This window comes from Sphaeramia orbicularis, chromosome 12, assembly GCF_902148855.1.
Source record: "Sphaeramia orbicularis chromosome 12, fSphaOr1.1, whole genome shotgun sequence".
In the NCBI taxonomy this organism is placed as follows: Eukaryota; Metazoa; Chordata; class Actinopteri; order Kurtiformes; family Apogonidae; genus Sphaeramia; species Sphaeramia orbicularis.
In genome coordinates this window covers 77,571,227-77,586,264 of record NC_043968.1, presented here as the reverse complement: position 1 = coordinate 77,586,264, position 15,038 = coordinate 77,571,227, and the positions used below count along the sequence as shown (strand labels likewise).

Here is a 15,038-nt window from a genome sequence, read left to right as displayed (position 1 = left end):
ATGCAGGATGTAACATCTGAGAGGCCATATCTTGATTGACTTGATCATGTGACTGCATGAGTTAGAACACTTCAACCTGCACAGATATGGTCGCAGTCAGAAAACCAGAAAGAACAGAGAATGGACAGATTTCTTCGTCCACCTGGACTCGCTAAGACATCTAAGAGAAAAATGTCTACGTTTTGAATGTCTGGGGTCGCCGGAAATTTGTGATGTTAAAATGGGGTCAGGAGACAAAAAAGGCTGGAAACCAGTGGGTTAAAGGGACCTGAGGCCTTCATGAACCTCCGTCCTTGTTTTTTTTTTTTCTTTGTTTTGCTTTGTTTTTTTTTTTTTTTTTTTTTTTTTTTTTAGTTTTTATTAATATCTGGTATTAATATCCGGTAGGATAAGTTGTAAATGGGTATTATCATATTAGTGTATATAGGAAAAAGGATGTGTGATATTATTATTATTATTATTAGTAGTAGTAGTAGTAGTAGTAGTAGTAGTAGTATTATTGTTATATTGATATTCATGCAAAATAATAATTGCTATATAGTGATCATAAGGAACAGAAATTGGGGCTAGGAGTGCAACAGGGTCAGTTATTTTGCAGCAATGTGGGTATGTAGAGGATATTGTGTATTGTTTGTTTAAATGACACAAAATCTGATCATTTTGTTTTCATTTGTTTTGGTTAATACCTGACATTATGGGCCTCCGAGTCAGTATGTGGAACTTTTAATTTGAGTCTGTTCCCCAGTGAGCAATTTACAGTGTGACACTGCCCGCTATAACTAGAGTTTTCGCGCCTTTACCTCGTCCCTTTTGTTCTGGATTTCTATGGGAGAGGGACATGTTTTGCAGGGGTCACTGACCGGAGGTTTTTGTGTTTTATGTCAATTTTGTCAAGAACGGAAAAAACAATAAATGGAGACTGCCTCCAATGTCGTACGTGCGGGTCTTGTCCTTAAAAAAACACAACGCCGAGTCCGGCACCACTGGTTACAGGAGTACATAAGTTTTTACTTCTTCCTACTCCTTTTCGAACATGTATAATTTCATTTCATTTGTTTTATTATGATTATTATTTTATTTATTTAGTTAGTTTGTTAGTTAGTTAGTTGTTTGTTTGCTTATCAATCATTTATGTACCAGTGCTTATATTTTGTTGGTCGATTTTTGTTTTGATTTCACTGTCGACATGTTCAAAATAAAGATTTCATTCATTCATTCATTCATTCCTGAGTCCTATTGGAAACAGGATGGTCTTTGATGAACTTCCGAATGCAAACAGCCCATAAACCTCACACTGTTCTAATAACTGGGAGGTTTGTGCGCAGGTTTGTCTTGGACCAGTTTCTAATTGCACGCTAAGAGTGAGTCAACTTGAGCTTTATGTGACATAATGTCAAGTCTTTTCCATATAAGGTCTTCAGTCTTGGTCTCCTCTACACAGACGTGACATGCATCCCATAAGCCTTCAGCTCTGACCACAGAGGCTTCCTGTAACATGACTACTGACCACAAAGCCTCTGCCTTACTCCATCATTTCACCAACTTCCTCCACAGAGCAGGATGTTACACACTGAACAGCATGAAACAGGATTAGTAGTGCAGTGGTACTCAAATACTACCTTAAGTATGTGCAGGCCATCAAATACTACCTTAAATATGTACCCGTCATCAAATACTACCTGAAATATGTACAGGTTGTCAAATACTACCTTAAATATGTGCAAGTCATCAAATACAACCTTAAATATGTGCAGGTCATCAAATACAACCTTAAATATGTGCAGGTCATCAAATACCACCTTAAATATGTACAGACCATCAAATACCACCTTAAATATGTACAGGTCGTCAAATACTACCTGAAATATGTACAGGTTATCAAATACTACCTGAAATATGTACAGGTTATCAAATACTACCTGAAATATGTACAGGTCGTCAAATACTACCTTAAATATGTACAGGTCTGTGACAGGACCATGAAGTGTCGTATGGTACTGCTAGCTAAAATTGCTCAAGTGAAATAAATCAATTTCGTATCAATCCAACATTGAAAAAGACAAAAACGAGGGGAATTTTATCCATAATTTTTATCCGTTTTAGTTAGTTTTGTAAGCGCACAATACAGTTTCAGTTAGTTATCATTTTTTTCTTTTAATTATAGTTTTGATTTATTTCAGTTAACGAAAATGTTTTTACAATTCTAGATTCCGTCATTTCGTTAGTTTTCGTTAACGATTATAACCTTGATCTCCGGTTGTATTTGCTCTGTCAACATCAAATAAAATGTAGGAGAGTGTTTCAAGTCCGCACTTTCCAATGCAGTTGTCCCCGGTGGTCTACACGACCGACTTCTGATGCTACGACGTGTTGAAAATGTCATGTGATTCACAAGGTTATTATCATTAACGAAATGACAAAAACTAGAATTGTAAAAACATTTTCGTTAACTGAAATAAATAAAAACTATAATTAAAAGAAAATAACGATAGCCAACTGAAACTGTATTGTGTGTTTACAAAACTAACTAAAACGGTTAAAAATTATGGATAAGATTCCCTTCGTTTTCGTCTTTGTCAACATCGGATTGATACGATATCGATTTATTTCCCTCAAGCAATTTTAGCTGTTGGCACCATATGATATTTAATGGTCCGTCACTTCTCGTCACTTGTCGTTTAGGCGTCTTCTGGTCCCCACTCTACCTGGAAACATGGAGACTAAAGTTGGGAGGAAGCAGCAGAGTCCTGTCTGGGATTTATTTGAATACAACGGAGAAGAAGATAAAAAATATAAAAAAACTAAACGAAAACTAAGCATTTAGAAAAAAATGCTCTAAAACCTGCTCTAAAAACTAATTAAAATGAACTGAATTACAGAAAAAAAGTCAAAACTAAATAAAACTAAACTATAATGAAAAATCCAAAACTATTAGAACCTCGGTGATTCAGTCTTGGAGCCGTGACCGTGGACCCCAAAGGGTTAAAACTTGACTGAATTAGAGGAAAAAAAAAAGTCAAAACTAACTAAAACTAAACTACAATGAAAAAGCATGTAGTCAAATAAATAAAAATTAAAAAAGCTGATTTTGTAAAAGTATTTAATTACAATATTTGAAACTTGAGGTTTCTTTTTGAAGTTTTTACAAGTAGATTTTTTGTTTTGTTTTTACAAGCAAAAGAAAAATTGTTGAAACCTGTGCAAAAAAAGCAAAAAATAAACGCCCAGTGCAAAAATATGCATACTGTGTGCAACCAAATCAAATTGTTGTTATTCATATTTATAAGCTCGACAATAAGATGCACATTGTTTGAAAATCTAGACTTTGTTCCAGCATTACAGTTCCGTGTCCCACACAAACACACTGCTTGTCCCACATGTGACTCGTAAGCACCTGTTCACCCTAGCTTCAGGGCTTCGTCTGCGTGAAGCTGTTCCACAGAAACATGACTTATTTGACTGAAAGTAAACGAATCCAGACTGACTCAGTAAATGCTGCAGCCTGAGTGTGAATCTGAGTCAGAACCTGAGAAAACCAGTGACTCAGTCCAAACTCTGAGCGTACTTCCTTTTCGGAGCCTCACTTGTTGCTGTGCGTTCGCGCTCACAGGCGTTGGTATGCATACATCAGCTTCAGCGGCTCTGTCTACACTTCCTGCTTCTGATCTACTAGATAATGAGCCCGAAAAAAAAAGGCCCTGATTCTAGAGCAACATGTGTGTGCCTCCACCGCTGTCACTTCCTCATTCTTTGTCTCCTGTTTTTTCCTTTTTTTTTGTTCTGAGGATAAACACAATGGTACATTCTTCATGTTCCAGTGGCTGCTTTAAAACCAGGGGACAGTCTTTTAGAACGACCGAACCTGAAGGCACCACTGAGTCTAACACAGAATGGGCATTAGGGTGGTCCTTATTTTTCAACTTTCAAATGTTCATGCTCTCACCCCACCAATTTGTTAGGATAAATAAAAAAAAAACCTCTGGCAAAATTTTAGGAACATTAACCAATATTTAGAGGTTGCTCAAGAAGTTTAAAATATAACACAGTTAACTATTTTCGGTATTTTTCGCATGTTATATGCTGCATTGTGTGCCAGGCTTCTGACATGCTGTTTAATGATTTATGGCTGAAATTGGTTCATTTGATCATGTAGATCTAGGCCTTACGTATTCTGACTGTTGGTAACCACATGTGGTGGTTTTACCCAGTCAGCACATCACTAGATAAAGCTTAAAATGTCCATATTACTTGGATTTGCTGACCTCATCTCCTAATTTTGGGTTTCCCCCAAAAGGTGCTGTTGTGCACTATTTGTGTGGAATCACAGTTTAGTGTTTTAGTAGTGGTATGTCTGTGACAGTAAAAACATATCAGTCTGAGTGAAGCACAGACAATACTCCGATGCAAGAAAGGCCACGCTGCTCCAGATGTGACAGTAGATGTTCATCAACATTATCATCATGCATCTTTCAGTTCAATATTCAGTCATGAATGCAGGACACTATTTGTGTTCATTTGTTTCTTGCTATTTTGTAACATACTTGTAATATACATGTGACAACACACTGTAACAAATTTTACCGTTAAATAACAGTAAAATACTGGCAGCTAGAGTTGCCAGTATGCTACTGTTATTCTACAGTATCTGTACTGTAATCTACAACTACAGTTTCTTACTGTAAAAAGTAATACGGTACTGGGCTGTATATAATGTTCCTTTTACAGTATAATACTGTTAGCCACAGTTGCTGCATTTTACAGTAACCACCGTATTCCAAGAAACAATATATTACTGTAAAACATATTTAATGTAATATTTACAGTATAACACAGTGAAAAGCTTGGATTTTAACATTTCAAGACAGTTTTATGTCCTTATTCTGTTCTGTGTCAAACAGAGGTGATTTCTCACAGACTGCAAGGGAAGCTCAGCTTCCCCTAAAATTACAAAATTTAAATGGTTAAATATGTTCGGTTGTGTTGACATTTCATTGACTACAAATGTGTTGAAACACGTTACTCTCACAGACGAGTTCGTTCAGAATCAGCTTTATCACAAATCAACAGACTGGATGTTGTTCACTTCTCATACATTCCCGTTGCGCCTTTTTCTCATACGATCTACGGTCAGTGCATTTGCATTTGCATTTCCGTTTGATTGACAGCTATTTTCAGATCTGCTCCTTCACTTGACAGAGTTCAGTTTGATACCGTCACACATTCTGCTGTGAAATCGAGAGAGAAACCACTACGAAATGACTTGTTCATTTCTTGCACTGTAAATAAAACACACTCATTGTACTTCCTTGTTTCAATTTAACATAATTTCAACGTTTTCTTGTTTAGTTGGTACGATAAGGTCACTGACCATTTTCTTAAAAAGGAACGGAGGGACGAATTTATGTTTGAATAACATGACTTTTTTTTTTTTTTTAATGTAAGCCAACAATGAGCTTCCCCTGTCTGAAAGACGAGCAGCTGCCACTGGTTTGTGCATACCCTCTATACCACTAATGGTAAAGGGCAACACATACCAGCAATATTTCAGGGTGTTCGTGGTTGTTCAGGTTATTTACATTAGATTCTAATTTCTAGGTTATTATGACTATTATTTGACTGGTCCGACCCAGTTTAGATCCCATTGGGCTAAACGTGGCCCCTGAACCTGAATGACTTTGACCCCCCTGGTCTAAAGTGTTAGACCTGACAGATAAACCACTTTGTTCTTCATCACCCAGTCGTTATCCTCTTGACTTCTTGCCCTCGTCTGAACTGTCACTGTACTCTCACTTTCTGCTTCTTCACTTCTGCTTTATCACCGTCCTTACAGATGACGTAAACCCTTTTGCGTCACCAGCGTGGCTGTACAGGTTTAAAGTCAACACATACTGAGTGTTTGTACGTTGCATAATCACCAGTTGATCCCCACACCTGGGAGAGTCAGCCACAGTTTTATTAGATGCGTGTGCAGGTCTGAACATGGCAGACAGACGTGGTAAACTGGAACCGTCTCCACAACACAGCCATCAAACCTTCAAGTCTGCACAATGTCACTGCCACTTTCAAACCGTACACTTTGTGGCTTTTTTCAATGTCCTTTTATAGACATGAGCTGTACATTCATTGCTTTATATTTGCTTGTGTTATCCCTTAACCTTTTCCATATGTTATAGGTTTAATAAGTGTTTCATTACACAGTTCAAACAGTAAATACACTGTCAACGAGAGAAAATACTGAAGTCTAAAATTCCATGACCTACTCGGGCTTTCTTTTCTTCTCACTTCCATACGTCCATGTACAGTCTGTGTCATGTTCCTTCTGTTCAGGAACATATGTGGACCCACCAACGCTCCACCAGGCACCCATGTGTGGAAAACAGTAAATAGTGTCAAAAAAAAAGTGTTGTTGGTGTGAGCAGGAAATGGATTTGGGTTTATTAGGTGACAATGCATACACTGGAAAAAATCAAACTCTGACCAAGTTTATTTTTGTTATTTCTAGTCAAAATATCTCATCACATTTAAAATAAGACAGAATCACCTAAAGAGGAACTTTTCAGTGAGATATAAGAACTGATTTTTAGACAATAGATCTGGAAAATCTGATTTTAAGAAATCTTACTAAAATCATTTTCACTTGTTCCATTGGCAGATTTTTTGCTTGTATTACGCCAAAAAAAAAAAAAGTTGAATTAAGCCAAAAAAAAAAAAAAAATCTTGTTTTAACAAAAAAAAAGTTGAATTAAGCAAAAAAAAAAAAGAAAGTTACATTAAGCAAAAAAATGTTGAACTAGGCAAAAAAAAGTTGAATTAAGAAAAAAACAAAAAATCTTGAATTAAGCAAAACAAAGATCTTGAATTAAGCAAAAAAATTGAATTAAGCAAAAAATCTTGAAATAAGCAAAAAAAATGTTGAATTAAGAAAAAAAAAAATATTGATTTAAGCAAAAAAAAGTTGAATTATACAAAAAATGTTAAATTAAGCAAAAAAATTTGAATTAGGCAAAAAAAAAAACAAACTTGAATTAAACAAAAAAATCTTAGATTAAGCAAAAGAAAAATCTTGAAATGAGCAAAAAAAATCTTGAATTAAGCAAAAAATCTTGAATTGAGCAAAAAAAATCTTGAATTAAGTAAAAAAAAATCTTGAATTAGGCAAAAAAAATCTTGAAATATGCAAAAAAAAATATCTTGAATTAACCCTTTCATGCACAAATTATGAGAACCTTAGTCAAGATTTTTTTCTTCAGTGTTTAGCCATGAAAAAAACAATGCGATCGAGTTTTTTTTTTCTATGGAGTTACAAAAATATCCATGCATTTAATTTTTGAAGTAAAGAAACATATGTTTAAAACCCAATATCAGAAAGTGATATGAAAACAATGAAATAAAAACATTTTTAATGCTGCTAATCTGATGTCTTCTCACATTGTAACATATTCTAATGCTAGTAATTACTCACTTCATGGAGATAATATGCAAAAAAAAAACCTTCTTGTCTAACAAATAACAATTGATTTACACTTAAACATGTTACTGCAGATCAGGTTTATCAAGAACAGTAAAGTTACAGTAATGGTCTGAATGTCAGTGTATGGGATGGTGCATAAGCGTCCACTGTGTTGGCTGATATGGAACTAAAACAACAAAACCCATGAATATACAAGAGAACAGCTGGAGAAGAACTGTCCACTGGAGTGGACAGTGCATGAAAGGGTTAAGCAAAAAAAAAATATCTTCAAATAAGCTAAATAAATAAGCTAAATAAAATCTGCCAATGGAACAAGTAAAATGATCTTGTTCAGATTTGTTGAAATCAGATTGTCCAGATCTATTGTCTATAAATCAGTTCTTACATCTCACTGAAAGCTCCTCTAGGTGATTCTGTCTGATTTTAAGTGTGATGAGATATTTGGACTAGAAATGAGAAAAACACACTTGGTCAGATTTAGATTTTTGCAGTGTATTAATGAACATTTGTAAATGGATGCTTCTATGAAACTGGTCCTAAAAACAGGACAGAGGGGCTAAACATTCAAACCAGATGTAGACTAGTGTTCTGAAGCAGGTTTGGAAGAACTTTGGGTCTATTTTAAAAACAAATATTTACTGAGATAAAAGAGAAACTATTTTTCAGATAGAACACATTTTTATATTATTTTTATACGTAAATCCACATCCAAGGACATAAAAATTACACACTACTATTTTTTCAAATATCTTTTTATTCTCTCACAGGTGCATTTTGGGAATTGAAGTAAATATTCAAGGCGGAGTGTTTCACAAAAATGACAGCTGTTGCAAAATCATTTGTGATTTATTTGTGTTTCAGTGTTCAGGTTCTGTATGTAACACCAGTGGACACGATGGGTTCCACACCAAACCTGGAATGAGACTGAGAATGATGAAAAACCCACATGTGTGGATTAGAAAAACCACTAGGATCAACACATTTAACACAGTGTCTTTATTTATAGTCTATAGAAGATCACATCTAATGCACTGACACCTAGAGAGATTTAATGTCCATATTTAGGTCCTATTTTTGGACCCAATATTTGATTAAAAATTCATTAATTATGGGATGGATCAGAGCAAGAAGATAATTACCTCTGCCAGGAGGTATTGTGATCGCTTTGCTTTGTGTGTTTGTTTGTGTGTTTGCATGTTTGTTTGTTTGTTTGTTTGTTAGCAGGATAACTCAAAAAGTTATGGACGGATTTTTATGAAATTTTCAGGAAATGTTGATACTGTTGTAGGTGTGAATGAGAGAGTGATTGTTTGTCTCTATATGTTCAGCCCTGCAGTGAACTGGTGACTTGTCCAGGGTGTACCCCGCCTTCGCCCCTATGTAGCTGGGATAGGCTCCAAGCGACCCCCGTGACCCTAGTGAGGATAAAGCGGGTTCAGAAAATGAATGGATGAATGAATGAATGTTGATACTGGCACAAGGAAGACATGATTACATTTTGGTGGTGATCGGGGGGAGGGCAACAGATCGGTCTTGGTGGAGGTCTTTTCTCTCCGAGTGCTTTTCTTGTTTTATTTTTTTTGTTGCATTTATCTGAGGTCATCATTAGGTCCATCCTGGGGGGAAATATTTCTACATTTACCTTTTATAATTGGGTCTAAAAAGCCAAAATAAACCCAGTTTCATGGACAGACCCATATAAGATCACAGCCACGGCTCATTTCTATCTTCAGTCCCTGGTCATCCTTTTAACTTCAACTACCTCCAACTCCTTCTTGTCTGTTTAGGACAGGGGTCTCAAACATGCGGCCCGGGGGCCAAATGTGGCCCGCCAAAGGTTCCAGTGTGGCCCGTGGGATGAATTTGCAAAGTGCAAAAATTCCACAGTCAAGGCTGTGGAACATATTTTAGTTCAGGTTCCACATACAGACCAATGTGATCTACAGCAAAATAATAACAGCATAAAAACCTACAACAAATAATGACTCCATATTTTCTTCTCGTTTTGATGTGAAAAAAATATTACACTATGCCTATAAATAATGACAACTTAAAATTTTTGTCTTTGTTTTAGTGCAAAAAATAACATTAAATTATGAAAATGCTTACATATACAAACTATCCTAAAACTTTAAAATGTGAATAACCTGAACAAATATCAACAACCTGAAATGTCTGAAGAAAATGAAGCACAATTGTAACTATTTTCTGCCTGTTATTCAGTGTTTAGTGTCTTTGCAGCAGATACTTCAGGGAGAAAATAGAGGTGACAAGCCACTCCAGGACCCACAAAAACTGAAGTCATGGTCGTCATGGAGACTGATGGACCAACAGCAGAGTCTTTGTAGATCCGATCCATAATGCACATGTATAAATGATAAGCTGAGGCAGAATATTGTTAAAATTGCACTTATTTTTCTTAAGAAATTTCCGTTTTTTCAGGTTATTCACATCTTTTTTGTTTGGATAGGTTATAAAAGTAAGTATTTTCAAAATGTAATGTTTTTTTTTTTGCACTAAAATAAAGACAAAAATTTGGAGTTGTCGTTATTTATAAGTTATTATGCAATTATTTTACTGGTCTGGCCCACTTTAGATCAAATTGGGCTGCATGTGGCCCCTGAAAGAAAATGAGTTTGAGACCCCTGGTTTAGGACAAAGGAAATTCTAAGAATAGTCAGTAGACCCAGCTAAATGCCACCTTAGAAAAGTAGTAAAAGTCCAGTTGGCTGACCCTGAAGACCCCTCTGGTACAGATCAGGAGCCTCTGCAAAAACAAATGACAAAGATACGAACTCCTCAAACTGACCTCACTGGCTGAATATTCAGGCAAAGTAATAAATAATATAACTAAGTATGCACATAAATGATACTCTTCCATTTGTAATATTTAAAGCAGAAGTATAAGTACATGTGGGGCCCAGCGTATGTGGAACTGAATAAAGCGGGCCGTTGTGGGTTTCCATGGTGTGTAATTAACCTCTGGATGTGCTCCATGTGGTTGAGCGGTAGTACTGACTCACTGCTGGGGGAATGTTTGGCCTTTCCTTCTGACCTGAATGTTTGGCTGGATTCAGGATCCTGGAAGTTGTGAGGAAAATAAGATGTCTATCTTATCTGTCAAAGGTTACATAAGACGGGAAACGGAAGGGGGAGCTCAGAGAACACAATATGTCTGAGCGGTAATATGCAGTGAAATGTTCTCTGGGTATTTTTTGATTTCCTGTTTATTTAAAGTTTCTGCAAGATGCCAAACGCATCCATGCACACTCCAAAATGTTCATCTTATATCAAAAATTATCACAATAATTCTTAAATCAATATTTCTTTCAGTTTAAAGACTTTTGGTTCCGAGTGAAACTGAACTCAATGGTTCCACTGGTCTACAAGTCAAATACTTCCAGAATAAAAGTAATTAAACTTCACCAAATTTCAGTCACTAATAAAGAAAAATTCAGCAAAAAGTGCCAGTTTTTTTTGTAGTTTCTAAGATACAGTCTTGGGCCGAAATTGTAGAATTAATGATAGAATGGGTTTAACTCCAAAGGAATATTAGTGTCAGAGCTAGAGCCCGACTGACATGGAATTTTTGAGACCGATGCTAATACCGATATTGGGGGCTAAAAAAAGCCGATATCCAATATATCAGCCAATAACCGATATATTGATTGATATATATGTTGATTGATATATATGAAATAAGAACATTGATGTACATAGGATATAATAATTAGGGTGGTCCTTATTTTTCAACTTTCAAATGTTCATGCTCTCACCCCACCAATTTGTTAGGATAAATAAAAAAAAAAATTCTGGCAAAATTTTAGGAACATTAACCAATATTTAGAGTTTGCTCAAGAAGTTTAAAATATAACACAGTTAACCGTATTCGGTATTTTTCGCATGTTATTATATGCTGCATTGTGTTCAAGGCTTCTGACATGCTGTTTAATGATTTATGGCTGAAATTGGTTCATTTGATCATGTAGATCTAGGCCTTATGTATTCTGACTGTTGGTAACCACATGTGGTGGTTTTACCCAGTCAGCACATCACTAGATAAAGCTTAAAATCTCCATATTACTTGGATTTGCTGACCTCATCTCCTAATTTTGGGTTTCCCCCAAAAGGTGCTGTTGTGCACTATTTGTGTGGAATCACAGTTTAGTGTTTTAGTAGTGGTATGTCTGTGACAGTAAAAACATATCAGTCTGAGTGAAGCACAGACAATACTCCGATGCAAGAAAGGCCACGCTGCTCAGTGCTCCAGATGTGACAGTAGATGTTCATCAACATTATCATCATGCATCTTTCAGTTCAATATTCAGTCATGAATGCAGGACACTATTTGTGTTCATTTGTTTCTTGCTATTTTGTAACATACTTGTAATATACATGTGACAACAGTTACGATCACTCAACTGAAGACAAGACGATAATTCTGACTTGAGTTCTACGATCTTTTGCGAATACATGCATGAACTTTTCTGGCTTGTTTGTTCCTTTTTATGGATATACTGTGTAGTTGTGCATGTGTAGTTAATGTGTGGGTGTTAATAAAAGCAATGTTGCATTCCAATTTGTAATGTGGCGTGCGTTTGTAAGAACGGTGAAATTTATGCAATATTTAACGATTTTGGAAATATTCGAAGGCCTTGAGCTACCCCCAGATATTCTCAAAACAATCTTAAATTTTGCACAGTTTGTTTTTATTGGCATCCTAACAAATTTAAGGGGTAAGAGTCGAACATTTCCCCCCAAAAATTTTTTGACCCCCATATAAGGACCACCCTAATAATAATCTTATATTAGATTATTATCGACATGTGGATTAACAGTTGCATTGATTGTGTGATTGTGTGTGTGTGGGGGTGTTAGCATGATTGTCCAAGCGGAAGTGAAAGTGAAACTGACATGCTTTACTGTTCCTCTAACTCTCCGGGCAGCATACACACACACACACACACACACACACACAGGAGCAGCGAGCGACAGAATCTCCGCAGCAAAAAAGTTAATAAATCTATCTGTCTGTCTGTCTGTCTGTCTGTCTGTCTGTCTGTCTATCTATCTATCTAAAAAATGGAACAACAACCACAACAACAATGAACTGAAATGTAAACAGATGAAAATAAAGGACTAAAGAAAACCAGATGGAGACAAACTAAGCCTGTTTTCTTACTTTCATGTATTTTCTGTTTGTATTATTTCAGTTGACTGATGGAGGTAAGGCGGCCAAAGCTAAAATGAGCATCGGAGACATCATCATGTCCATAAATGGCATCTCCACTGACAGCATGAACCACCTGGAGGCCCAGAACAAGATTAAAGCCTCCTCGGACCAGCTCAGTCTCACTATGCAGAGGTAACGTCCACACACACACATGTCCACAGTGTTCAGAAACTCCAACTAAAGGAAGGACTCTGGACTTCTACTGGGTTTACACAGGTCTACATAGACTTAAGTCCACTTTAGGGTCAGCTGAGGTTGGTGTTTCAGTAGCAGGTTGTTGTAAACAAACTCTGAACACAATAGTGCTGACTTTTCCTTCTGCTATGTCAGCGTATTTGAAATACCCTCTTCTGTGTCGGTGGTTAAATTAACCCTTAAAGATCCAGACGTCCACCTTTAACCCTTAGAGACCCAGCCCTTAAAGATCCAAATGTCCACCTTTAACCCTTAGAGACCCAGCCCTTAAAGATCCAAATGTCCACCTTTAACCCTTAGAGACCCAGCCCTTAAAGATCCAAATGTCCACCTTTAACCCTTAGAGACCCAGCCCTTAAAGATCCAAATGTCCACCTTTAACCCTTAGAGACCCAGCCCTTAAAGATCCAAATGTCCACCTTTAACCCTTAGAGACCCAGCCCTTAAAGATCCAGATGTCCACCTTGAACCCTTAGAGACCCAAATATCTACTGATCTAAACAGTTTAATACCTGTTGATCCACTAATCCTATCAATCCATGTCAATAATTGGTGTAAAATACAGTTCTTCATCTTTTCATGGTCATCAGATATGACCATATTTGGACGTTCACAGGCTTCGTAGTTACCGTGGAAACACCGTCATCTTCTACAATATTGATTCACCAGTAAAACCCATGGAGTTGGATCAGTGACGGTGGATGGACACACTGGGTTTATGTTCAAATTGAGGTTCCAGTAGCAACACAACACTGAATATACACACAAGAAGGGAGCAAAACAATAACTATAAAAACAGTAGAAAAAAAAAAACTGCACGTAAACATTGGAAAGTACCACTAGAGACAAGTGTCATGTACATGAAATAATAAATAAAATAAATCAAAACTTTACAAAATCCTAAGTAACATGAAAAAATGAGCAAAAACCAAACCAAAATTAAGTTAAAAAAAAAAAGTAGAATAAGCCACGAGATGAACAAAAACAGCCAAAATGATCAATAAAATGTACAAAATTAATAATAAACCAACAAAGTAATTTTAAAAAAGCAACAAACTGAAGGAAATTGAAGGAAAAATTATACAATAGGCAACAAAATGAACATAAACAGCCAAAGTAATCAATAACATTTTTTTTTAATTAACAAATTACTAAGCAACAAGAATAAAAACAAGCCACAAATTGAATGAAATTGGATTTAAAAAAAAAAAACAAAAAACAAAACATGGAGTTGGATCAATGACAGTGGATGGACACACTGGGTTTATATATATGAAATAATAAATAAAATAAATCAGAACTTTACAAAATCCTAAATGACATGAAAAAATGACCAAAAAATGAACCAAAATTAAGTAATAAAAAAAGTAAAATAAGCAACAAAACAGCCAAATTGATCAATATGAATGAACGTGAATGAACAAAATAAATAATAAACCAACAAAATAATTTTTAAAAGCAACAAACTGAATGAAATTGAAGGAAAAATAAGAAAATAGGCAACAAAATGAACAAAAACAGCCAAAGTAATCAATAATAAGAACAAAAAAAAGGATTAACAAAATTAGCAAAATACTAAGCAACAAGAACAAATTAAACCACAAATTGAATGAAATTGGATAAAAAATAAAAAAAAGTATTCTCCTAAGACCCAGCTATGGGTTTTCTGTCCACATTTGTGGACAAGAGTTTCACAACTTTATACAAAAAAAAAAAAAAAGAAAAGAAAAGAAAACTGTCCACCACAAAGGACATTCCATAAAAATTTTGAAAACTGCATCTGAAAAAACTGTTGCATCATGCTGTTTCCAATATAGGCACTTATTTAATAAAAAAAACAAAAAACTTGTACTTTGCTGACATTTCCTGGGTGTTAGGAGGTTAAAAAAACCCATGGAGTTGGATCAATGACAGTGGATGGACACACTGGGTTTATGTTCAGTTAATGACAGATTGGACTGAAAAAGACACTGTTTATTCAGTTTGATCTGTTTCTGATAGAATAACCATCATCTTTAATCTGAGCTTTAATGAACATCTACAAGATCAGTGAATTAAATGTAGGAAAATACAATAATTTTCACTGAAAAAAGGCAAAATGTAGAGGATAATATAAATAAATGGTGATAAATCACTTAA

General features: G+C 35.6%; 1 protein-coding gene across 2 annotated transcripts in view; it reads left to right on the top strand.

The window, feature by feature from the left end:
- The window catches only part of pdlim5b (PDZ and LIM domain 5b), a 131,836-nt gene that overhangs the window by 48,657 nt on the left and 68,141 nt on the right, over positions 1-15,038 (top strand). For both annotated transcript variants that reach the window (XM_030150273.1, XM_030150272.1), the window contains exon 3: positions 12,685-12,836. In XM_030150273.1, coding sequence (XP_030006133.1) covers positions 12,685-12,836 — 152 coding nt within the window. The remainder of the gene's footprint in view (positions 1-12,684; positions 12,837-15,038) is intronic.